General features: G+C 40.4%; 1 protein-coding gene across 9 annotated transcripts in view; it reads left to right on the top strand.

The window, feature by feature from the left end:
• The window catches only part of LOC126922007 (very low-density lipoprotein receptor-like), a 63,917-nt gene that overhangs the window by 34,565 nt on the left and 2,265 nt on the right, over window positions 1-27,087 (top strand). For 2 of the 9 annotated variants that reach the window (XM_050734144.1, XM_050734147.1), the window contains 10 exons: window positions 10,067-10,186; window positions 12,584-12,706; window positions 20,560-20,792; window positions 21,519-21,723; window positions 22,461-22,772; window positions 23,683-23,983; window positions 24,269-24,560; window positions 25,003-25,483; window positions 25,856-25,939; window positions 26,796-27,064. In XM_050734144.1, the coding sequence (XP_050590101.1) occupies window positions 10,067-10,186; window positions 12,584-12,706; window positions 20,560-20,792; window positions 21,519-21,723; window positions 22,461-22,772; window positions 23,683-23,983; window positions 24,269-24,560; window positions 25,003-25,483; window positions 25,856-25,939; window positions 26,796-27,064 (2,420 nt within the window). The remainder of the gene's footprint in view (window positions 1-10,066; window positions 10,187-12,583; window positions 12,707-20,559; window positions 20,793-21,518; window positions 21,724-22,460; window positions 22,773-23,682; window positions 23,984-24,268; window positions 24,561-25,002; window positions 25,484-25,855; window positions 25,940-26,795; window positions 27,065-27,087) is intronic. The other 7 variants (XM_050734149.1, XM_050734146.1, XM_050734150.1 and 4 more) reach the window with 5 other exon arrangements.

Here is a 27,087-nt window from a genome sequence, read left to right as displayed (position 1 = left end):
TACGATTACGAAAATTAGGGCTTCCGAGTGCGAGCTTTTCGTAGTTACCTTCGTCAGGAGTTGAATTTGCTTTTTAATTTTTTATTATAAAGTATACAATCCGCTGTCAGGTAGACGTAGACGTTCGTTAAACTCTTCTTACATCGAGTTTACGTAGCGTAATAAGACGCGGATATTTATGCGTTTATAGGATATTTAAAAGCGTAAAGCTGTACGGAGTATACATGGTGTAAAAAAAAATATTTGGAAATATTCAAAAGTATCTCGTTAAGATATTCCAGTTACCGTTCATCAACGCCTTCGATCGTAATTTCGGATAAAAATATAAATATCTAAATGTCTGTAATTTGGAAACGATAAAGATGCTCGATTAAAAAGTCGAACAGTTCGCGAATACGTAATTGGTATCGATCTGAAATTTTGGCACATCTCTTTCGAAAGAACGCGGTTGGCACGCGTAAGCCTCGATTTTCACGATCGTGCCTTGATCGCAAACAGAGAGACGCGCGATTACCATACCGGCAGTTTTCAATTTTTATTTGTTTTCGTTAAGCAGAAGAGTCGTTTACCGAGCACGCGGAGAGCGTGAAAAATCGATGTTTGGTATTAAAAAGCGATACTTCACCGCCACGGTAAAACGATACAAGTTACAAAGCTCGGATAATTAAAGTACTTTGCTGCTACTTTATTAAATAAATCGAAAAATATCCGATCCTTCTATCGTTACTATCCTTCGATAGCTACTATCGTTATTAATTTCGGGTTACCGTAAACCGAATGATAAAAATCTTCTGGAAAAACATTCTTTTCCAATTTTTCATCGATGATGCTTCTATATTACGAGTATCGTAACGCGATTTATAATTCCGTCGATCTCGCAACAATTCAGAGACTGAGAATCGAGCGTGTTTCGCTTTTTTGGTCAACAACGTGTTCTAATCTACGCGCAAGGTGAGAAGCTAGAAGAAGCACATAGATTGGAAATGGACGATAAATGTACGATGTTTTGTAAAAATTACTGTTCTAACCGTTTCGTCGCCTCGATCGAATCGGTATCGAGTCTGTTAACCGATATCTATAATTTAATGTTCCTGGAATATTAAGGAAGGTGAAAAATGGAACGAAATATGTGGTTTTTTCATCGGACTTTGTAATCGAACACGTCTAATGCAAGGATAATTTAACTATGTTTAATAATTTCTACTGTTGTCTTACGCGTACCATATTTTTCACCTGCTTACCGATACTTTGCTTGGAAAAATTGGAACGCGTCGAACAAAAACGAAACGTGCCAGAGTATTCTTTCGCTCTTGAGGAGAAACGCGAATAAGGCAAAGGTCGCTTTTGTTACGCGTCGTTCGATCGGGTCGCGTGAATTAATCAGAACGAGTCTGTTGTCCATCGATCGATTATTGAAATTAGTCTTACAAGCCGTGGGAACGAGCGAGCCTGTTCTCTCGCGACTGATTTTTGGGAAGAAGAAAGAGACGCGGCCGAAACGTGGCCCTTCGGTCGGCCCTTCGGTCGGCCCTTCGGTCGGCCCATCGGTCGGCCCTTGAAACGCGATTCCCTCGCCGCGAAAGCAGGTATGTGAAAGTGCAACTTTTCGGACCGGTTTCGCGCAGGTGAAGCGGATTGATGCACGAACGAAAGCTACCGTTAGTTTTGAAACGCTTTTGCAGGCGAATATTTTCGACTGCTCTTCTCGCGATCGCACGGAGAAATATCGATGGAAGCTCGTTGAACTCTGAACGCAGAGTAAAATACGGGGAAAAAGAGGGATATCCAAAAACAGGAAAAAAGAAAAAAAGATGAAAAAAAACAGCCTGGATAGTCCTATCGAGGAACGTGTGCGACGGTGAACGTAGCACGTTTCGTATCTGCGAGAGAATTAGCGGGCATTTTAAATGCTAAATTTATCGTGAAAAACTGTGAAATTGCACGGTGATTTTGATCCACGAAGGACGTCCAGTACGGTGGCTGACCTATAATCAAGTTACCTACGTAATGAAAACCTTTTCGATGCTTTTTTCGTTCGAAGAAAAAAAGAAAGAAAGAAAGAAAAAGAGAAATAGAGAAAGAGAGGGAAAAAATCGATCATAGAGCGTGTTTAACAGGGCGATCGATGCGTACGCGGTGTATGCACTTTAGATTTATGGAAAATTAATGCGGGTTCCACGTTATTTTATCCTCCAATGACGCTCGACGATTTTATTTTATTACGAGGTCAACGAGTAGCTGATCTGCGATCAACAGCGACGTGATAAGAATAGGAAAATCTAGCGTTGGCTTTTTTTTTTTTTTTTGTCGCGTATAAAAAAAATTTGGCTTTTTCTATCTCCAACTGGACAACTACGCGGCACGTAGTTATTAGCAATAACAACGAAATACGGTTTTTGGCTCAATAACGACGTGAAACTAGAAACACGCGCGTGATCTACATTAACCACTTCGATTTTATGAACGCCTATATGCGCTAAACGAAATCCATTCTCTTGGTCTATGAATACATTTGTGTATATGCATTTGAAATTCCATTGCTGCGAACTATGTACGTTCAACGCACTCTGTTTCTTCTTCTTCTTCTTCTTCTTCTTCTTTTTAACGCAAATACAAATCGAATGTCTCTTTTTTAAATTGGATCGATTAACGTCGTAGGCTTTGTTTTATTCGTAATCTTATTACATTTTCTGTATCTTTATAAAGAGATAAAAGGATAGAGGATCGACGTGTTTCATCGCGTGGATTACGAGGTCCGGTGAATGGACTATGCATCACTGTTCCACCATAATAGAACGTCGTAAGGTAAAAGTTCCATCCATCGATGTTGATATATAGCGTAAGAAAGAATTCATATGGAAAGGGTTAATCTTGGCGGTTCTAGCAGCCTTGGACGTTTTATTCTACCTGGTTCACACTCGGTAAGCTACTCGTAACGTTACAACATCGTGATATATAACGTTAGAATTTCTGACAACGAGATTCTCAGATCCTGTACGTACGTTCGAACACAGCACGAAAAAGCAAAGAACGAATCATAATCCACAATTCGATTAAACGATTTCTCAATTTTCGTTGATACAAGAATTTACGTAAAAGTTGGACGAACGAAAGAAACAGCGACGAATGTACGATTTTAAATTAAATTTTGAAACCGATCGTTCAACCGGGCTTGCTAAGGTTAATGTTAAACGAACCGCCTTTCGAATCCTAGTAATAATGAATATGTTTACGAAAGGTTCCTGCAAACGTTCGAATACTGGCGCGCCAGCCACTGTATATTAGATATGTATGTATATACGGTATGGGCGATGATTTCGACGAGAGCGGATAGTTCAACAAGTAGCCGATCCATAATCAAGCGTGACAGCGGTACCTTTCATTCGGCTCTTTTGTGTCTAGCTGTCCGTTGTTCGCGCGCGTTCGAATCTCGGATAGTTGGAATTTACAGAGAGTTATTGGACATTCCGTTATTACGGAGAGTCGTGAATTTACGCTGGCGAATTACGCGGCGATCTTGACACGGAAGTCGAAAGAGTGCACGCGATTGATTTGCGATCAAAACCGATCACGGGTACAGCATCGCGGAGTGGCAGGGAGAGAGAGAATATCATAATCGGCGAACCCTTTGACCCCGGGCTTAAATTACAAACGCGGTTTTATCGTTGTAATTAAATAGTTCGGTATTGACGTTGTTTCGCCTATCGATACGCTCGATAGCGTGACCTAGATGCGTGCCGTACAGATCGATCGGGTAAATTCCTATTCGTCGTACGGTTTTGCTTTGTACGCCACGCGGTCGTCGTCGTGGTTAATGGAATAGTTTGATAATGACATTCCAACGTGTGTGTAGACTGCAGCTCGGATTCACGATGACGATTCGCGTGTTTTCGTTTGGATTGGAATAAACAGCTTGCCGCTTACGTACATATCCGGAGACGCGTGTTAACGTTTGGCTCGATTCAAAAAATTCCAAATTTCCCTTTATCGATATATTTACGATTCTATCGATTCTACGTCGGTTTTTTACCGATCTTAGCGTTACAGCGACACCCGCTTCGCTCGTTTCGTGCATGCTACGAGCGGAAAGTTGCACAGCTTCCGCGAATAGTGGCATGCCGTGCGTTAAGTCAGCCCCGTAATGTCGTTGAAACGACTCGCAAACATTTCTTCGACGTCGTTCTATAAGATGTACGTTTTTTTTTTTCGATCGCGCCGCTATCGATACGCCCTGTCTTAAGATTGCATTTTCCCTCGCATTCCTGTCCTCTATTCTCGGTATTTCTACTTTCACGCGCATTCCTATTTTTTCCTTTTTTTTAATCGAGAGACACAGATGGTCAAACGATAGTTTTCCTTTGGCGTGCCAAACTTGACGCTCCGTCTTCTCTCCTTGCTTTCTATCTTAGTACTATACACGCACGTAAAGTATATTTATTTCTGTTAAAATGCTCTTTGGTATCGTTCGTTTGCTACACATTCCACTTTGTTCCTCGTTCTCGTTCGAGTACGTACGTTAAACTTCGCGCGTTATCCGGTAGTTCTTCCACGCGACGAAAACTTGATACGAAAACGAAACGTAGAACCTAGTAATAAAAAGACGTTTCGTTGTAAGATAAAGGTGCGCGCAAATATCTTTCGTAGCCTGTACGGTGAATAATAAAATGAAATTTTTTCCTTTGTCGTGCTAAAGTCAACGTTCTATTTATTTGTATTAAAATCTATGTTTCATATTTATTTTGGTACCGCTTTGCTTTTGAAATAAGTACTCGAATAAGAGCGTAACAGCGTGAAAGTAGTTTATCCGATATAAAGCAATTAAATCGAACGTGACTCGAGCCACAAAGCGCGCATTATGATAATGGTTTGCTGTTTTTTTCTCATTTTCTTTTCTTCGTCTTTGTTTCTCTTTTTGGTCTTTTGAGCAAGGGTTGAAATTTTCGGAGAAATTCACAGCGTCGATGTTTGATTAATTTAGATCGTTTACTCGATAAATGAAACGCGCGTGAGATGAAAATAATTGCGACGATGATTTTCCAAATCTAATAATACCGGAACGACAAAAGCGATTCGGTAATTTTGCGTATGTAATTGTTATCTTGAAACGACGAGAGCTCGTGAAATGCTCTATAATACGAAAATATGCATCGACCGTGTCTTCGGCGTTTGTTAAAACATTCATTATCAGCATCAATAGGCAATCAAACGGATAACGCGTTAATTAACTTGACATCGAAATTAAATTTACTTCCGTGTCAATTAATCCGTTAACTAGGAAAGACGAGAGTTAATTCCCCGCCCAAATCGTCCATATTTTCATCGTACATACCGATGCACACCGGTGTACTTATTAACGCGTTGCTCCAATTAAAATAAAAAAAGGAAAAAAGAGAAAAAAAGAGAAAGAAGAAAGATCGTTTGCAGTTGCAAAAGTTAAAACAAATTTAATCGATGGCCGCTTTCGACAATTTTTGCTTTTTGCGCCAATTACACCGTCGACTGGGAGACGCGCTAATGACTAGTAATTTCTCTTCCAAAAAAAGAAAAAAAGGAAAAAAGAAAATGAAAAGAAGAAAAAAAAGATCTATCGATCGATCTATTAATTGAAAATAATACACATCTCTCTATATAATTTATTCAACGTTGCGATATCGCTTGCGAAACGCTACGAAAAAGGAAATGGCAGAGAAACGTAACGCTGCGTATTTACAAATTCGCAGAAAATTAAAACCGATCTGCTCGGTACATATACGCATTTGTTAATTGCTACTTTTGTGAATGAAAGAGTTTCTGAGCACGGCAAACAAAATTCAGTTAACCGGTTGTTGAACAGAGTTTTCGAGCAACATGGAAAAAGAAAAACAATTGGAAAAACGTAAAACAAACGAAATATCGCGTATACATCGCGTTCTATATGTACGAGCGAACAAATCCTCGTTGCCTTCCTCGATGGGAGAGACGTTGTTGGGGGCTCGCGATAAACGTTTTCGTTGGATCGATAAACCGGTCGAGACGATCGGTGCTAAGATATAATTTTTCATAACTCGTTATCCGACCTCTTGGCCTGACGTATTTGCAAACGGTAAAGCATCGATACTATAGCATTCGCCTTAGCTCGTTCGATTTACACGACTCGTGCTCGTTGCGGCAGAGCAAACGTCTTGAACGTTTCTCGAGCGGTCTGATCGATAGCGATACCCAGCGACGTCGAGTGGCGATGAAATCGATTAATCGGTTTCCATTTTGCCTACCGATCTAGGATCCCGGTGGCTGTTCATTATTACGCGGCAACAGTACGGTTTTAATATTAATTGCCCGGTCCGTGACGTGGACCCCCTTTCTATCGTTCTACAGTTTCAATATCGCAGAGCCAATTAAACGTAGAGACCGATAAAAGACGGAAATCAAAGCGGAAACAGCAGGGGGAGGGGGTTGCTGGAGCGATCGGACGATACGATATGTAGGTCCATAAAGGAAAAAAAAAAAAGAAAAGAAAGAAAGAGAGAAAAAGTAGATAAAAATGAAAAGGAAATACAAAATGGGTAATAGCGAAAATAAACGAAGGAGGGTGGAGGAGAGGTTGCTCCAGTTATTCGCGTATGAGACGATTAATCGAGAATATAGGGAATTAGCGGCGCGTGCAAAATGTTTGCGCGAAACTATCGTTTCGCCACGTGGTGTTCCTTTAATCGGAAAAATATCGGCAAAAATCGGATCGCACGCAGCGTATGTAGGTCGTTGAAAAAGAAATCCTGGTCGTGTTACGTAACGACGTGAATTATGGAAGATTAATTACATCGGTCGGCACGTTGCTTTTTCTTCGATAAACTGCAAGCCTTTTTCTTCTCGAAGGTCTAGTTGTTCCGGTCTGTACCGTTGATTTTTATTAGCGTTGATTAAGAAAACGCAAAGTTGCTAAATACAGAGAATTCTCTCGCGATATTCTGGATTGCGCATAGAATGTTTGAGAAAAAAAAAAAACGTCGAAATACTTTTAGTTTTTTTAGCTACTTAGTTTTAGTTTAAAAATCCAAAGAGTTTGCAGACGTTTCCACGATCGGAAACGTCTTTGAGTTACGAATAAACTTAAAGACGATCGTTTGCATTTATAAGCGAGAGCGTGGAAAAATACTCGTCGCTCGAACCTGTTACAGGCGAGAGATTTTTATAGTTGGAAAACGGGATATTTTCTATCTGTGATCGAAAATGGATATCCCTTCGAAATTTAGCCTTTTAATTTTGTAACGTACGAAATCGTTTCATTTTCTTTTAATTCTGGATCGATTCTCATACGCGGATATGTCCTCGTCTTATCTACGATCAAAGTAAAGTATCATTTTACTTTTCCAAATCTTAAGCCACATGAAACACGCAACGACGCACGGACGATGGATGTTCCTTTGATATTCTCTCGATTCTCGAAACATAGCGTACCTACCTACGTTATTTACAGTTAATTCGCATACGTAACTACGCTTAGTGGGACAAAAAATAACGTATCAATCTCTTCTGGAATTCGAGTTTATACGTTTGTTATTTTATCGTTGCGAAAGAACGAAAAAACCGCACGACCTTTTTTCGCTACCTAACATAAAATCTTTACATAAAATTTACGATTCGTTGTTCTTCTAAAAAAACTCGTTAAAAATTATCACCTATATTAGAATATAACGATCGTAAATTATATATAATTCGTATAATTACAATAACTACGATAAAACGCTTGTTAGAATCGGCTAACGATTAACGCGAGCATTCGCGTGATCGATGCGCGAAATTGCAAATGATGTTGCGTCGATAACGCGACGGGTCAAAGGCTAACGAATATTTGGGTGAACCGACTTCTCCTCCGGCACGCATCCGGCAAACATATCGGTGGACCGCGTTCGCCATCGCTTGTAATCTGCTAACGATGTCGCATTTCTCTCGCTTTGAAATTGCACGGGAAACCGTATCGATTTTGCGACAGCGGAAGAGATATAACGTGATAACTAGCGACGTGAAAAATTGCGTTGCACCGCGAACAAGTCCGCGACGATAATAAAGGGCCTCTCTAACTGCTCTCTCGTTACCGTACAACTAATTTCCACGGAAGAATTTCCAACAACGACGAAAACAGATAATAAATGGCAATTAGATTTTTATCCCCCTTGCCCTTATGGCCTGATATTAGCTTGATCGTGTCCTCGTCGAAACGAGAGAAACTTTTATTCCATCGTGTATATTAGTCATCGGACGTAACTAGATCTTTTTATCTTTGCGGCTTAAAACATATTCGTTGAATTATTTTCCATCGCTCTTCGAAACGCTACCAATGACAAGTTAATACGGCCAGCCTGCGTTAACTGCCACAAACCGTCTTTATCGAGTACTCTCGTACTCGGGGCAAAGAGGAAAGTTGCGCGGCTCGTTGTTCTAGAATTAACAGCTTTGCTAAAAAGTTAAACAACCTGTAATATCCCATATCTAACGGTTTGCTAGAGTTTAATCGGTTCCCGAGTGCCGGCTAAGCGGATCTGATTTTCTTTTATGCGATCTTTCCTATGCATATTTAAATCGTAGCGATCGCAGCTTCTTCCCTCTTTTCTTTCATACCGGTTTTACGGCGAAGAGACCGATGGCTATAAGACCGGCGAGAAAGAAGCGTACACGTACGTGTGTGTTTTCATCGGGCAAACAGTTTCGACGAGTTTCCCCTTTTTCACTCTTTAACCACCGAGCGACATAAATGTCAGAGGAAATCAACAAGAACGGACTCGTCGTATTTTTGTCCGCGTGTCTTTCATATTTTATATAAAGCGGTAATATCGCTACGTTTACTTTTCATTTTTTAAAATACCGCCAGATATTCCTCCTTTTATAAAATGAAGCTACTTGGACGATATCATTCCATGCGTGACATTATTGGAGAAAACTCGCGACGTAGAGGAACGAAAGTAACGAATTTGCCTAAATGTTCAAATATTTAAAGTCGTTGTTCTCGTTAGCGATGCACGCTTATCCTTTTTCAAAAGCTATCCTCTAAAGAGCTGCCAAAGATTTCTAGGGTAATACCGTGAAATGGAAAGTTATTTCACAAATTTTTCGTTGTCTTCGAATTCGTCTTCGTTGTCCGCTCTATTCCTCTCCCTACACCCTTTGCACAAAGATTTTATTTGTATATATATTATTATATATTATATGTAATATTATACGATATTAAGTAATAACAAAGAAATATATCGCTGAATCGTTGTCGAAAATTTGTCATCTCGCGTCGTTAAACATCGTATCGCTAGCCGGAAATTTGAGAAATCTAGCGTCACATTTGCGAAATGTCTCTGAAAGTAAAAGGGAGGGACACGAAAAAATATGTTAATGTAACGCTTCGCTGTTTCTTTCAAGTTTCTTAGTATCGTGTACCGGAAGTCGGCTACGCTCGCGGAATAAAAATATCGGAAAACGTCGATTTTCACGAAAAAAGCATCGACGGTTTTCCATGGAAAATAGGAAATACGCGCGAATAGATACGCCATCGATATTTCTCCCTCTATAGCGCGAATCGTTAAAGAGTTGAGAGAAAGTCGTTTGTCGGTTAATAAGAGAGTATCCGAGGGATGTCCGAGCGATGTTCCGTCTTCCTTAATTAAAACGTCCTGTCTAGCATTTTTTCGCCTTTTGCAAAGATCACGTACGTATATAAATAACTGAAAATAAATTTAATCTTGCGTCAGAAAGGCGCTAAAACCGTCAAAGGAAGATGTTCTATCGTTGGACTTGTAATTTAATATATGAAAACCTATCCGCGAACCGACGTTCGTTCCTACGATTAAAAAAGAAGAGAGAGAAAGAAGAAAAGTAGAGAAAAGAGAGAAAAGTTATCCTTCTCAAAAAGTTGTAACGCGAGATGGAAACAGGTTTGCTCGATCCGAGTTTAATATCGCGACTAATAAATTGGTGTGTGCTGATAAATTGTTGGCGAGGTTCGTCTCGCTTTTGTTCGCTTCTGTTCGCGCGCGCACGACGACTGGTCGTGCGAAAGAATGGTTGCGAGAATGAAAAATGATAAAACGATTGCGATCGAAAGGGTCGAAACAGTGCAGCGAAACGGAGTTCGAGTGCAGCCCTGGGAGGTGCATACCGAAAACCTGGCTGTGTGATCTTCAGCACGACTGCAGCGACGGGTTGGACGAGAAAAATTGCCGCAGTAAGTTGTCAATGAGTCGTAGGTTGATCGCTGGAACGAGCCAGGGAGGAGCCAAGGAGAAGCGAAATGAAAAAGAGAAGGCGATAAAAGAGGAAAGGAAAAAAAAAATTAAGGGAAAACTACGGAACATAAGCGACAGACGGGGATTATCCACGGTGGAATAAAAGAGCGAGAGGGTCTTGGAGTAGTAGGGTCTTGGAATCGCAAATTGCATCCCTCGACCGTTGAATTCGTTTCCCATCAAAGCGAAACCGCGACTCGACCACCGGAAACGGATAAATTGCCAAGGCAAAGTAAATATATAGAGTTTGAAATTCCGCGAACGTTTTGCCAAATTTTCGTTCTTTCCTTTTTTTTTTTTTTTTTCTCTTTAAACGCTGCCGCGTGTCCCGACGAGACGGCCGACGATGAGCTCGATAAAACGGCAAAATTTCGACGTTGCTTCGATTCCATTCCCGTTAAGTTTCTCAATAGTCGGTTGGTCTGCGGCGGAAGGGTTTCCTTCGCAACGAGACGAGTCTTTGGATAAGCCGATTCGTATTTGCTATTACGAATTTACGTTACGATCAGCTATAATTAAAGTCGAACGGTATCTTGGTCTAAATACTTTTGCCCGGGCATAATTATTAGTTTTGTCTTTTTATCGTTTTGTATATTTTCGTATATCGCTTCTCGTAAACGCATAAACGTAATACACAAGCACGAACAAATCCTATTTAATGGTAAAGTTCGTTCGAACCAAACGAGGAAAAGCCAAATATTTGAAATTTAAACGTCTTTTGTTCTTCACCGAATATCGTTTTCTCGCGCACCGATTATTCGAACGTTTTGTCGCTCGTTTCGATGTATCGTTGTCCAACGATTATTCATTTTCCAGTAACCGTCGTTTATTCGTTACGTTAATTCCTCTACCTATCATATAAACTGATACTTTTTCAACGATCGTTTAAATAAATCGTTTGGCACGTTTGGTAGACCTATTCGTGTTATATATTTTTCCTTTATTTTAATATTTTCGTGCGTTACGTATCTTTCGTGTTTCGCATATCTCTTCCATACCGCGCGTAAAGTAGCTTTTTTCTCTCGTTGGTTAAAATTTACGACCAGGTATCGTACAGCTGATTCTACACCGTGCGTGTTATTCGCTTTGTTAATGCTAAACAGGTACAAAGCTGAGAGCTAAGCTTATTGAAATAAGTCGGTGCACTTTGGCCGTAACTTTCTCAGAACCGCGTCTTAGATCATCCATTAATAAGCTTTACCGGATTACGCGTTGGCCACGCGTATCTTTCGGCAATAATTTCGAAGCTTGTACGCGCGCAGCTAGTCGCACAAGCCGAAACTGTAGACCAACGATCCTTCGAACACCGTTATCTTCGTTCTCTGAACGTTTACGAACTCGCGAAACGAATGCTCGCAATACGAAATAGAGAAAAGACACGTGTATCGATAGAAATATCTGAAATTTCTCTTATAGCGAAAGTTAAAGTTTCTCGTTTACGTACCTTCGATACGATATTTCTATCGAGTACAGATTCGCGATGAAACGAGTTTTTCTTCCTAGTTTTCCATTTTATTGCTAATTTATATTCGCATCGTGGCTTACGACGAAAGATACGAAACGAAAGGAAATTCGTTAGAATCGTGACGAATGTAAAAGCGTTGTAACGCTTAGTGGCTGCGTATATCCTTTCGTTACGAGCTAACGTTCAAACGATATAATTTCTCGCGTGCCATTAAATTCTCGCTCTTCGTCCGAAAACGCTATGAAACTAAAACAACGTTAGGTTGAAAATAGACGGTCGACCATCGAATCTCCGGCCACTGACATCGTCTCGCAACAAGACCCGAGCTTAAATCCGTTAACGTTCGGTATTGTACAGATTCTCGATTATAACCGAGTCAGAATCGAGTCGGCGGAAGTGAGCGAAACAAGAGGGATAATAACGAACGAAGCGTCGAAACTGTAAAGAATAATTCGCAACGACAAATTTCCACCGGTATAATGGCACCGGTGTGATTCAACGTGGTTAATTAAATCAAGACCGGTTTAAATTGAGAAACTTAACTAGGAAAACTAAACTTAAATAGGAAAGGATAGGAGAAACGAAGGTAAATAAAAAAAGGAAAGAAATTTCTCGCGGACGATCGCGTTCCTTAAGCGTTGAACAAAGCGACGGTGAGTAAATTTTTCGCGAGATGCAGTTGACCCTGGGGATGCGATTCGCGGTTTCTCGAGACGACTCTCCTCGCGCTCGACGAAAATAGAGCTGGTCGAATGGCATTGTGCACTCGCGCGAGAGCGAAACGGGATCTCTGGCCGTGAGAGTGCGGTGCCGCGTGGCTGGCACCTTGTCACGAATGAAAATCACGGTCCAATCGATCCTCATCTTGTAGGGACGAAGAATTGTACGGCGGATCAGTTCACGTGTCACTCGGGGAACGGCGAGTGCGTGGCACTCGCGTGGATGTGCGACGGCCATCCAGACTGTTCGGACGGTTCGGACGAGGCTGAGTGCAGTAAGATTCTGCACGGGCACTCTATTTTACGCTTACGCTTCTTCACGTAACATTTGCTTTCTCTTGCTTGCATCCGCTCACGTTGATCGCCAATCGCGTGCTTTGATCTCGGCTCTTTTTACTTACCGTCTTACTTTACGTCCGTTTAACGATTCCTTTCGCGGACAAGCTTAAAAAATAAGCTAGAAAACGAAAGTTTCCCTGCTTAGTGGCGGCGTCATGAACGCCGTAGTGGTTGCAAAAGGTACTTGCACGTTACGTCGCGTCTGTTGTAGCGCTTACGCGTTACCTAATAGATTCCAGTATATTAAATTTCCTATCGTTCGGTAGTATTTTCGCGCGACTATAAAAATTTACCGCGCTACGAACGTAAAGTATCGAATCTAAGGACGAAACGTTCCGTCAAAGGATCGGGATATGTGCGAATATCTTCCGTGGTTGCGGTACGGGAATCGAAATTTTGATATTCGTTGCAACATTTTAATCGAATAAATAACGTCGTTCCGAATTCCGTCGATACAAGCTACTTATTCTATTACCGATATATCTAGTCTATTAATCAATACGTACGTCACGTACAAGCAAGAATCGGCGTGTTAATTCTTACAAGACTGAATTCCGCTTTCGATCTTTGATATATTCTGTTTTTATTCCTTACTGTGTTATCAATTGTTACGCTTTTTTCTTTTTTTTTCCTTGTTTCGATTCAAGAGCAGTTTTACCGAAAATAAATATCGTTCGATCGGTTAAAGTAACTTGTTAAAGTAGTTGCGTAGTATCGCGTATATACGCGATATGAAATATAGGCGAGAATTAATCAAACAGGGAAGCGAGGATGAGTGGGACGTTTCTTGTTCGACGAACGCATATCGAATTGCGGTTTATCGCCCGGTAGGGTAGGAATATTTGCAAAGAATAGGGAACGTTTTATTTCGATGGTATCGAAATATCGTCGGTGGTGAAAAGACTAATTCGTTTAGTCGTCGTGTCACTCTCTGAAATCAATTCCGTTTCCGTATTTTATTCACCGCAACTGCGTTAATACGCGAATTTGCATTCGTTTTATTTCGATACCGATGCAAACTACGTTTACTTACTTTGATAATCAACGATCAAATACGCAAATCAACCTTCGAACAATATTAAGTAGCTACTTTTACTTTGTTTAGATAATGTCGTATTATTATTACATAATTTTAACTTTCGAAAACTTCGAGCTTTCCTCCATTATCGACGCAAGCGACATTCTCGCGTATAAATTCGCTAGCAAATACGGCGTAATTCGTAATAGAAACGATCGAATGATTCCTTACGAATAGATCGTTGATTTTTATGCAAATTCATATCTTGAAAAATATAATATCAAAAGTACAGTATAGTCTTTCGTATTTGCGTTTTAAAATCGTAAATAAATGCATAAAAATCGACGGTCAACCGGTAAGATTTAATCTAAAATCCCGTGTAAGGTTTCTCTGTCGGAGAACGATCATCGGTGAACGTCTCGATCGGAATTCGGTTCGTCGTGTTTAGAGGATTCGGTACTGGAAAGCAATTGTTGTCCCGATCCGTTCACTGCGATCTATACGTGTTTCTAACTTCATGCATTTTCAATGCGCTAATGCTGTATTCGCCTGGCTAAACAATGAATTATTAAATGTTTTGCAGCGGGGCCGAGTCGAACCGGGTCGGCTTTGCATAAATCAGTAGGAAATTCGTATTTGTCAGTTTTTCGATGAAACGCGCGAACTTTCGAAAGGTCTACCGCTCGGGGCACGTTTCTAGACCGGGATAAAATATTTGTTGTACGTTTCCCGATTACATCGAGTTCCGTACAAAAGAGAAAGCTCGGCCGAGAAAAAGAAACCATCGGATCCGCTATTTTTCATTTATGCCTTTTCGAACGCTCCTCTTCCGTTCTGTCGTGCTATGAATTATGCCGTAGCGCAGTAATCTCGCGGTAGCTCGTGCGAGCGACGCGAAACCGCACAACGCTCGAACCTGAGCTCTGCGCTGTTAAATGGTGTATACACGATCAAAGAGACACAATTCTACGGTATATACTACGATATCCCCTAGATTCCCGTTGTACGAAGGATAATCTTAAATCAAGCAGGATATTGGCGATTAACGCGTTAAACCCTTTAACCCTCGACCGATACGACCAAGTTAAAACAGCCCCGTTATTGATTTTACCACTGTAACACGCTCTGTTACAGTCTGCCTCTGAAACGTCCATGTTAATTTTCCACTTTGGGCTCGAACCATTCGTTCCGATCGTTCCGATCGTTCCGATCGTTCGACTCGCGGATAAAGCGCGAGAAAGTTAAATTAATCGTTTATTACGGTTCAAAGTTTTCTTAACGAGTTAAACGGCCGTTGTCACAAGTACGGTTACATATTTTAGTCGAAACGCACACTTGGCCAACTTGTTTAATCGAGGTCAAATTGGTCCGCTCCGATGGTTATGTAACACGTACTTCGCCCTGTCGGTCGAGGGTTAAAATATAAAAAGGTCTGTGTGACGAGCATGTTTTTCCTTCTTCTTTTTTTTTTTTTTTGTTCTTTTTCTTTCCCTTTGTATTTTCCAAAAAGCTTTTGAGTATTTAGAAAATCTCTGTCGTTTCTCTTTCGGCTTTTGCTGTTTGTTCGCTTTTATGCTTTTTCGTATTTGAGGAAACGAAAGAGAGCTATCGAACTGTTCGAAGGCGTGTCGTACGCTTATCGCGATTAATAAATTCTTTTCCTTGGATACGGTCGCTTTGGATTCGTCAAAATAAAATGTCGGATTAGATTTATAGCGAAAGTAAAAGCGTCGAGCGATCAGTTTACTTGCTCGGTCGCCAGCATTGCTTGTCGCTGATACTTTCCGCTATTTAGCCAGGTATTTACCTGTCTTGTTTCGCAATCGTGTTCGATCTATCGTATCGTGCAAATTTCCTAAAGATCCAAATGCCCCTTTTTCTTTCACCCGCAAAAGTTTAAAGAGCAGATGTTCCGCTCCGATTTTTTACTTTGTTTCTAAAAAGCGCGACTCAACTTCGCTCTGATTACGACAAATTCGATACTTCGAAACTCCAAGTCGACTTTCTCTATCTCCTTTCGCGTCTTTTATACCATTAAAAATTCTTTTCTAATTTTTATTTTGCGCCGATCGCCACATATTCGAAACTTCGCCTTCAAAATTTAGAGTTGGCGCTTCGTATTTTGTTAACTTTTTTCGTTTTTTATTATTTATTTTACTTTTATTCTAAGGCGACAAAATTGAAACTTTGCCCCTAAAACTCAAACTCAAACTCTTCCCAGCTTCGTTTTTCTTTTTTTCTTTTTTTAATATATATCTAAAGATAATTCTACTTCCAACTATCCGCCCACCGAGAAATAAAATTATCGAGCTGGGGGGACCGTGATGGACTGTTAATATCGCGTTAGGTGTTGTTCGTACGACGCGTTTATTAGGGTGGATATTAAAAGTTAGAGTCGCCGGTGTCCACGTAATAGAAGAGGAACGAAACAACCGAAAGCTGGCGGCTACCTAGCTTCTGTATTTTAAGGATTAATACAGAACACCGCGTGCTTCGTAATAGTAGCATGTTGCATGCTTCCCTCTAATTAATAATTGTCGCACGTACGCAACTTCCACAACCTTGCTGCTTTTTTTTATTACGTTTTAAATGTAATTGTTACGATTACGAGGATCGTTTTCGTTCTCTACTAATTAGTCTCTCTCGCGCAACCGCACGATTGCCGGATTACACACGATGCTTTTTCCTCTTCGATTCTACCACTCTGATTACAGCATTTCCCTTTTATTCCCGTATTTTATATTTATTTATCTCTATATCATCGAGTTGCCGGAGAATCGGTTAAACGGTAAAAGATCGTAAACGCGTATCTAGAGAATGCCGTGACGTTTGTAAAAGTTGATAGTAAAAATGGCTTCTATACCAGGAAATTTGAGAAATTTCGGTTTCGTTAAATCTTCATTCCGTGAGTAGACTTCTGATTTAAAAAAACCACCCTGTTAACGAGTCGATAATGAGATATTATAAAGATAAGAAAAGATATCTCCTTAGATAACCAAACGCTGTTCTATTCTATTGCATCCTAAAAAAAAAAAATCTCTTAAAAAAGAAAAAGAAAAGTATCTTTTTCGTTCGATTCTTTCTCATCGTAAACCTCTTCCAAACCTTTTTCTCTTTTATCGTTCGAGGTACGTCGTATACAGAGATTTGTCCAATTTTAAAAAACTAACTCGAGATATCATCGTGGAAGCGTGTTTCCCATGTAAATATACAACTTCCTCCGGCGTGGAGTAACCTCGAGTCATGCCCGAGCAAATTTGTCAGCGAGACTCCTTTCCCTTCCGAAAAACGCTTGGTTTCCCTTGGCAAAGCTTTAGACGACCGACTCTTCGTGGCCAGGTTGCGCGAACTGTACCTTTCGGATAGGTACATATACATATATTACACGAGTGTGCCGAGTTTTTCGCCGCAGCGGCCCGATCGATTCTCTTCGTCACGATGATTCGCGTCTCGTTATCACGTTCACGCTATCGTGTCCGTAGTTATTTCTCTTTGTTGTGTTTTTTCCTTCGCTTCTTCGTTGGCTTGCTGAATTATCATTCGACCCTTTGCCGTTGAAAGAAACTTCGTTATGTACGTATGATCGTTACCGCATGAAGAATCGTTCGCAAAATACGAAGGAATGCAGAGCGACGCGATAGTAACGCGATATTAAATATTTCGATGCTTCCATGCTATTGCAAAAGGTAGAAGAATCGTACGATACGCGATTGCTAGTAGTACCGCGGATTTTTATGCATTTATGCGAAAGTCGAAGCTGCAGAAATACGCAAGATTCGTACGATATGCAAAAATGTGTGCGCGGAATATTCGAAACGCCGGGTACTTGCGGTAAAACGAGAAAGTTACGATTTGCGAATATACGCGTGTCCTAAAATGGTTCGTACCTCTGAACGAACTGTTATAAAGCATATCGTACGTCACACGTATTTACCGAACGTACGAATTTCTTAATTCGTTGATCGATTAAAAGCAGGCGAAAATACGAAACGACGATGGATTGGTTTTTCGTACGCGCCTTAAGCGACGTTAATCGGAATGTAATCGAAAGAACGCGAATAATGGATTAGATCGATAAGATGGATTCGTAATCGGATAGATCGGATTTATCGTGTCGTGGCGACACGCGTGGAAATCGAAACGGCGCGACAATTGCTAATTCTGTTACGTTGGAAAGGCAGCAAAATTTGAGAAAATTGCACGTAGTTTTACAAAATTAGCATTTTATCGAATCATCGCATCGTTTCTTTCAGCGATTTCCTGCCATTTATCGAGTAACTCTGTAATTGCCTCGCCGAAGAACGTTTTACCTTTTTCAGCAATCAATTCTTTCGAATAGCTTTTTCACGCCTCTACGTATTTGATTCCTTGCCATTAAAAAGCTTTTACAGAGATGAAATTTTTGGAGAGTAGATGATAGTCGAGGACGAATAACGTAGCTATTTTGTTTTTTTTCCTTTTTTACCTTTTTTTTCTTTTTTTTTTCTTTTTTTTCTTTTTTTTTTTTTGATTATTGTTTCATTAAAGTCGCATCGCCTACCATGGTCATTAGCGACTATTTGCCAACGACACACAGAGTCGCCCATCCGTGCTAATTTGATAATTTGATAAGCAGGACGGGGAAGTGAACATTCCAGTTAAGATCCAATATCTTTCGCTTGTTCCTCATCGATGCACAAAGTAACGTTATCTCGTTGGAAAACGACACCTATCCATTAAACGATCCCGATTTTTTCGTTTAAACGTTTTTACGCTTAATACTCTACGAAAGATACTTTATCGTTGTTTAATAGAAATGTAACACAACATAATGTAATAAATACGTAATCCTCTTTCAGTCTTATCGAATACGCGATAGAGCATAGTATGTGTACATTGATAAAGATGAAAAACGATGTAACATTTCTACGTTTTATCGCTCGAATAACCAATCCGTTTTTGTTTTATATTTTTGCCCTAACTTTTTGATTCAGCGTTTATTAGCTTCTATTTGTTTTTTCTTGTTTTTTTTTTTTTCTCGCTTAGTCGTAGAATACACCGATACTACTATTTGGTGGGAAAAATCTAGGACGTCCTACGTAAATGTTCTGTACGCTTGATTTGGATTTTTCAATTTCAACGTGTCACAAGCGTTTAAATTTTGATCGCGTTATTTCCGTATACTCTTGCCTGTCCCGTATAATATCGACACGTTCGTTAATTTTATCAAAATGTTCAAATAAGAGACCTCGAATTCTTGGAATAGACAGCGGATCGTCGCACGTTAATCGTTATTCGTTGGAATAAATATCTGCAAGTTGATACCGTTTTTCCTTCCAATGTGATTTACGATAGTTAGCTTGTCACTTAACTTGGGAAAAAGGTTCGCGATATATCGATAATCGTACGAAGAAGAAGAAATTCCGCGTAACAACTGCAAAGGGTTGGATACGAAGTTTCGTTCGATCGTATGCACGAGTGTCATTGTAGACGATCAAACGCGTCCCTTATTTCAGCGAGAATCGACGTTACGCGAGCACATTGGTCACGGAACGTTTGATTTTTCGTTCGTAGCGTTCGTGCCGTTTCATCCAGACGGATAAAACTCGTCTACGAGGGTAACGAACGATTCGGCGCCTGATTTCTTAGCTCGTGCACGAACAAGCTAGCAGTTTCTACGTGTTATGTCGTGCGCTTAATGTTAAGTAACGTCGTGGTAGCGGTATGCGTCTGTCGTTGATTAAGGACCGGTTAATTATCCCGTTTAATTACGCGACTATGCCGAGAAACTTATTCCTTCCGCTACATCCTCTCGAAAGTGCTGCAAATAGCTTCTTGCATAATTTGAACGTCGTAGCGTTCGCGACACAGCGGGGAGGGCGTGTTTGCCGTGAAAAAGCGGAACGAAGCATAGATTTAATTCGAGTGACCAACGTTCCTGATTTTTACCGTGGTCTTTTACGCTTCGAATTTCGTTTTCCTCGGGTAGCTTGCGTACGAACGAAAAATCCATGTTCACGCGCCATGTTCTTAGCATCGTGGATATCGAATAGATACGTTGCATATATGTATTTCCACGTGTTCGAGCAATGTTTGCCGCTTCTTCTCTTTTGCCCCGTTTCTTTTTTCCTTGTTTCTTTGACGTTGTGCGTCGTGTTTTAACGCTAAACGTGCCGCGTAAAAGCCTTAGACCACGTGGCGAATCTTCGCTATACGTTAAACTCAAGAATAGAGTCAGTCAGTCTGTTTGTTATTGATCAAGCTTTTAAAATATTCCATTACGATTCTTGGTACGAATAATTTTTGAACACACTCGTGTCTGTTATTTTTCGTGCCACGCGGCCAAGGATTTCCTAAAATACGTTGAAACTAGTAACGTGGATGGTCTAAGATTTTTGCGCGACGCTACAAACGAACGTATTAACGATAGACGTAAGAAGCAAGTTGTTCGCATTGGATCCTTCAGCGAAACACCGGCTTCCTTTCGCGAAAACGAAGCGATATCGACCGAATATTCGATAATTTATTCGAGGAGATCGAGTTGGAAGAAATATTTCGAAATTCTAAAGAGAGTAATAGATACGTTAAATATGATAAATAGCGGTAAATATGTCAAAGAATAACGTTAGAGATGTTTCTTTCGGTCGTCGTGTTAAATTTCATATCCGTGTTAAAATACGAGTGGTTCGCTGAAAACAAATTTGTCGTATCGCCTTTGTCGTAGATCGTTTTTACCTCGTTCGTTTGTTTATTATTTATTTCTTGCGTGTACATAAAACGCGTTTTCTCCAGACGACACTTGTCGATCTGACGAGTTTACGTGCGCAAACAAGCGATGTATCCAGAGAACGTGGGTGTGCGACAGCGACGACGATTGTGGAGACGGCAGCGACGAGGAAGATTGCAAACCGGTCACCTGTGGTCCGTCAGAATTCGCCTGCTCCAAGAATTATTGCATAACGTCTCGATGGAGATGCGACGGTGATTTCGATTGCCCAGATAAAATCGACGAAGTTGGATGTAAGGTAAAACATGGTCGATCGGATATTTTATTCTCACGCGATCGATATATAGTCGCACAAGGAAAAAACTTTATCGACTGTTATTCTATCGCGAATATCTCGAATGGACAAGTTTGTTCGTCCGAAGATACGCGTCGTTTTTCTCTGCTGGCGCTTCTTATGTAGTTTTATTTCTTCCAGAAGCGGCATTTTTATGAAAACCGGCTGATTAATATTTATCTCACTCCGTTAACTTTTAACCGCATAACGAGTACATTAAGGAAACGTAACGTATTATTTTTTTTTTTTTAATTTATACCATACTATCTATAGCTATACTATCTATAAATATAGCGAAATTGGTCGGTCTTGTATCTAAAAATCTCAACAATTGCAGACAGTTTCGTCATCGTTGCCGCTTTCCTAATTAGCATAGCAGCGAAACCGGGTTTGCTTTGCTTTGCATCGCGATTAATTAAAACTCCACAACTTCGTATATTAGAATCAAATACCCGGAAAATAAGGTAAAACCGCGTATCGACCATTTGTTCGGCGTTGGCGTCATCGTTGAGATCTTTGAAATTAACATACTCACGAGACCGTATTCGCTTCGGTTAATTCCCACCGTCGAATCCTCTACGTTTCGACGTCGCAAAAACGCAAAGAGCCGCCTAAAGTCCAGAAAATTAAAAAGCGACCCGTGCAAAGAAAGGGATGGCGCAAAGTAAAAGATTTATGAAATCTTTTTAGTATTCGAACGGCGAACGACCAAGCCACTGCAACAAGGACGAAGACTTCGACTGTGACGACGATTTCACGTGCATACACAAAAGCTGGGTGTGCGACGGTGAAAGAGACTGCCCCAACGGGGCCGACGAGTTGCCAAAACGGTGTCACAACGTTACATGCAGGCCGGATCAATTCCAATGCGGGGATCATCGTAATTGTATATCAGGTAAACTTAATTACGAGAACGTTTAACCAGCTTGCCTTTTTTTGTAATTCGACGGATACTATCTGTCGCGTTGCACAATGCGCCACTACGTATACCAGACATCGTGATTTGCAGGAGAAAATTCATAAAGAAGGGGAACATATATAGTTGGCCCGAAGCGTTTATTGTATTCGTAAATGGTGCATTTAGCGTATATATTCATAATTAGTTTTGGTAAATAACGTATGCCGTGTACTCTGTAAAATATAGATAATCGATACGTTATGACCCGATTAATTTATGTAATTACCAGTCATCCTAATTTTAAGCAGAGAGTTTACATAAAAGCGTCTTTGCCTATAGTACAGTATGAAATATTTAGTTTATTCGTTCAATTTTGAGAAATAAAGCGCATAAGATTAATACGAAGCATAATTTTACTTTTAACGTATTAAAGTTGCTTATAATACTCTACTAAATAATATTTATTCGTAATGTACGCAAGATATATTATACGTTGTATACTATACCATGCATGACGTAGACGCGTGCACTTTCCCGTGAACGAGGAAACCAAGAATTTGTTGGTAAAAGCAAATTGGTCAGGGCGGTTGTTATTCTCGTACTCGTCCATTTTTTTTATTTTTGCTCTCTGTTTTATTCGGCATTAATTTATCATCGCGCAAAACGCGCTTCTCGCCGCTTCTCCTTCCAGATTTTATCCTACGTACGTGTGTATATGTAAAAATAATTTTCAGGCCACTTGTATTGCAACGGTAAAGCAGAATGCGTAGATGGCAGCGACGAGAGAAATTGCACGGGCAAAACCACCGTTTGTGATCCGTCGACGCAATTCGAATGTAGCGAGGGCTCGTGTATCCCTCTTTCCAGCGTGTGCAACAAAAACCGTGATTGTATCGGTTGGGAGGACGAGAACGAAGAACTTTGTGGCGTGAACGAGTGTTCCAAGAACAACGGTGGATGTTCGCAAATTTGCATCGATCTGCCGATCGGCTTCCGGTGTGATTGTAACGCGGGATACAGGCTCATTGACAATAGGACTTGCGATGGTAACTTGACAAGAGTATTCCTGAAAACACGTTCTTCGTTATTGACGTTAACGTTGAAATCGTAACCATTGATATTGGCCATTTTCCGCTGTTAATTATCGATTACTTTGCATTTTTAAGTCTATCGAAATGCATGTTGACGCGGTTTCCATGACGCAGTCCCGGCCTAATTGCTTGGGAAAACACGATGCTCATAGAGTGGATGATTTTAATAATTTTCCATTTTCATGATATAATATACGAATAATAAAATATAAGTATTACGCACGCATGAGGATATTACATTTTCTTCTTTTTTTCTTTTTATATTCATTCGTTAGCAATTTTTATACTTATTTGCTTCTCGATACAACTTTATACCTTTACTTCGCTAAACGCTATATTTTTTGGTATCTTACAATATTTCCGCATATATTATGCATTCTGTGGATTTTTGCACCTTTGAATGTCCCATAAATGCGTGAAAATCCGCAGCTTAGTTGTAAAAGATTGCGATAAATGACAGTTGAATAGCGCACGAATGTTTATAACGATTCAGAACAGTCAGAAAGAACAGGCAGACAGAAAACTCGCAAAGTAAAGATAACTCTAACAACGGATGATTCTTACTTGCAACAATAAGACAGCTCTCTGAAGAAAAGCTGTGGCACTTTGCTTTTTTTTCCTTTTTCTCGTCATACATGCGCGCATCCTCTCACTCGCCCGAATATGAGCATCTTCCCTCTTGTTACAATCCTGTTCTCGTTATACCTGACAAAACTCTATAAGAAAATGACGAACACGCTCTTACGATACTACAATGGTGTATTTTCTTTTCTTTTCTTTTTTTTCTTAAATCTTTCTAACGGAAAGAAAATAATTGTCGCAACGAAAGAGAAACAATGTAAAAAATGGTGTTTCCCCGCTTCAGATATAGACGAGTGCTTGGAACCAGGCAGCTGTTCCCAGTTCTGTTTGAACGAAAAGAGCAGTTTCAAGTGCAGCTGTGCCCCGGGTTACCTTAAAGATCCCAGGAACCATACTCGTTGCAAGGCGGCAGAAGGTCACGCCAGCCTGCTCTTTACCAGAAGGCACGATATAAGAAAAGTGGCATTGGATCGTTTGGAGATGACGAATATAGTGAAAGACACGAAAATGGCCGCGGCCTTGGATTTCGTTTTTCGCACCGGTATGATCTTCTGGAGCGACAGCAGCGAAAAGAAGATCTATAAGTAAGCAACGATGAATCGTATTCGAAAGAATTCGAACAGAAACACGTATTTAACTTTAAAATCAAACGCAAACATCTTTTCGATATGGCGTTGATCGACAACGTGTCGAAGAATTTTTTAATTCTTCCTTTACGTATAAATAAAAGACGCAAGATCTAACTTATCGTGTTTCTCACCTATGGCCTACGTATATCGCGTGCATTCTGCTGCGCGAGATCTTTGCGTCTCCTCTCCTATAAGAAATATTTTGTTACTCACATATACGTTATCGTTATCGTTGTTTAGAGCTCCGATAGACGAAGGCAACGAGCGTACAGTTGTAATTGACGATGGTTTAACAACATCGGATGGACTTGCCGTTGATTGGATATATAGTCATATTTATTGGACCGATTCCAAGAAGAGTACCATAGAACTGGCTAATTTCGAGGGTAATATGAGGAAGACGTTGATTCGAGATCGGGTACAAGAACCTAGAGCGATAGCTTTGAACCCACTGGAGGGGTGGATGTTTTGGACCGATTGGAGCGACGAAGCCCGCATAGAGAAAGCGGGAATGGATGGATCTCATCGAACGGTAGATCCATAATAAGATCGAAGAGAGAACGAACCTGTAGTTAAGTTAATCTTCTATGGATCCTTTTAGAAACGCGACTTTCCTTTTCGTATCCAGTTATAATTTAACGCGTTGCAATCGTACGACTATAAGCATCTTTGCTTTCGCCAATAATAATACGCGTATATCGAATTTTTCCCAAAGGTTTTTCAAACTCTCTCTCTCTCTCTCTCTCTATACACTCTACATCTCTCTATATCTCTCTAATCTCGTTCTAAATACATCGTAATGATCGATAAAATAAGATTAAGCAATAGTACTGGATAAAGTTTTCAAAATTCCTTCCTACTGAGAAAGTTCGTTTTTTCTTCGACCTTTTAAGACAAAAGTTAATTAAATACTTTCAGAGCGGATCGCCAATATAAGAGTAAAGTCTCTGAAGCAACGGGCTTATCGTTTGCAGGTGATAGTCGACAATGACGTACAGTGGCCAAATGGGTTGACTCTGGATTTAATTGGCAAGAAAATATACTGGGTAGACGCAAAGTTAAATATAATTGGATCGTGTAATTACGATGGTTCAGGTGTACGAACGGTTCTCTATTCTCCGGAAGTATTGAGGCATCCCTTCAGTATTACGACGTTCGAAGACTACGTTTATTGGACCGACTGGGACAAGGAGGCGATATTTAAAGCAAATAAATTTACTGGTCAATCGGTCGAAGCTGTTACATCTCTTCGAACTCTGAAATATCCAATGGTCGTTCACGTATATCATCCGTACAGACAACCAGACGGAATGAATCAATGTCAGGCTGTGAATGGTCATTGCAGTCATTTGTGTTTACCAGCACCAAGAATTAATTCGAAATCGCCTCTTCTTAGTTGCGCTTGTCCGGACGGCCTAAAATTGTTACCTGACGGTTTGATGTGCGTGGAAAAAGGTAAGCGATACCGATGATGCCAATTATTTGTTCGTAAATTACAGGCATTAATTTAATATGCATGCATTGACACTGAAGTCGAAAGAATGAAATCAAATTTAGGGTAATGCATGGTACATTACGATAGGAATAACGCTTACGATTTAAATACGAATACAAAATTTTAACGAAGCATGTTTACATATTTTTTTTTTTTTTTTTTTTTTTTTTGTATTACCGTATCGTTATCGAATTGCTTTAATCGATTCATTTCTTTTCTTTTTTCACTCTTGAATTATACTGTAATTATCATGCTTATGTCTTACATTTATTATTTTATTACTTATCATAATATTTTGCGTCGATGTTGCATGAATATGGGATGATATCCAGTAAGTACAACTGTAGCACCTACAACGCAAGAAATTAGTAAACCATTCAAGAGACTCGAACCTCTCAACGTAACCACGACTGTCCGTAAGTATATTTGCACGCGTTCTATATCATACGACCATAGCTCCATAATCAATTGATCAAAAACATTTGGATATGCTTTATAACGTGTGTAGTCTTATATTAATAACGATGCGTGTATTGTTATACGAGACGCATGTTTCTAAATCGCTAAAAAAAAGTGGCTTTGTATATGATAAGAAGCTTGTCGTGATTGTACTTGTTAGCGATCACTGCTGACACTGTTCGTGTCACGGCTGTGACGTTTGGTTTAGAGTCTTTGGGCGATCGTACGAAGGGACACTTCACGCCTAGAAGGTTGCTTTATTACTTGCCGCGAACAGTCGTGCTACAAATTAAGGATTCCATAGAGTCTCGACTGGCGTTCAAGCGCTGGCATCGAACGCTCATCGGGCGTCAATTGTCGAGAGACGAAGGAATTTTCTCACTTCGATGATTCCTGAGATCGCTTTACCTCCGCTCCAGAAAGGATAGATGATCCTTGTGTTACGATCAGCGAGTGCTGATTGGGCCTTGTTTTTAAGGAAGCGGACCAATCGTCAATTTCGAAGACTCTCGATTAAAAGAACGACTCTTAGAGAAGATGGGTGAGACTAGGAGAACGGTTTTAGTTTGTCGAGTCAGTAGGGTTCGGTCGAGTCTATCTCGTTCGAGAGACGCATCGCGTCTTCCAATACAACAAAATTCGGTGGGTCCCTCGGCGTTGCGTAATATCCAAGGCCAGAAGAAATTGCTTATAACTACCAAGCGGAGCATACTTCTGGCCGCCTGTACAATACCTTTTTTAATTAGTTAGCTTTATCTTTGATTTAGTTCGCGCGTCTTTGCTTCTTTTGTCTGACCGACTAATTTGTTTTAGATTCAACGCATTCAACAGATGGAGATGGCAAAGGTGGTCTAGCGTCTGAATCCACAGACCCTGGTTTAGTCGCTGGGATAGTGATAGGCGTGGCGTCCTTAGGGCTGTTACTCCTCGCATTAGTAGCAGTATTATGCTATAGGCATTACCTTCATCGTAATGTAACGAGTATGAACTTTGATAATCCTGTGTATAGGAAAACCACAGAAGATCAATTTAGTCTCGAAAAGAATAGGTTTCCACTCCCCACTGCTACGGTTGGAGAAGAGGTAATTACTGTGTGTGATGTGTC

The sequence above is a fragment of the Bombus affinis genome, chromosome 11, assembly GCF_024516045.1.
Source record: "Bombus affinis isolate iyBomAffi1 chromosome 11, iyBomAffi1.2, whole genome shotgun sequence".
Lineage (NCBI taxonomy): Eukaryota > Metazoa > Arthropoda > Insecta > Hymenoptera > Apidae > Bombus > Bombus affinis.
Note: the sequence above shows the minus strand (reverse complement) of the source record. Positions and strands in the feature narration are given on the sequence as shown.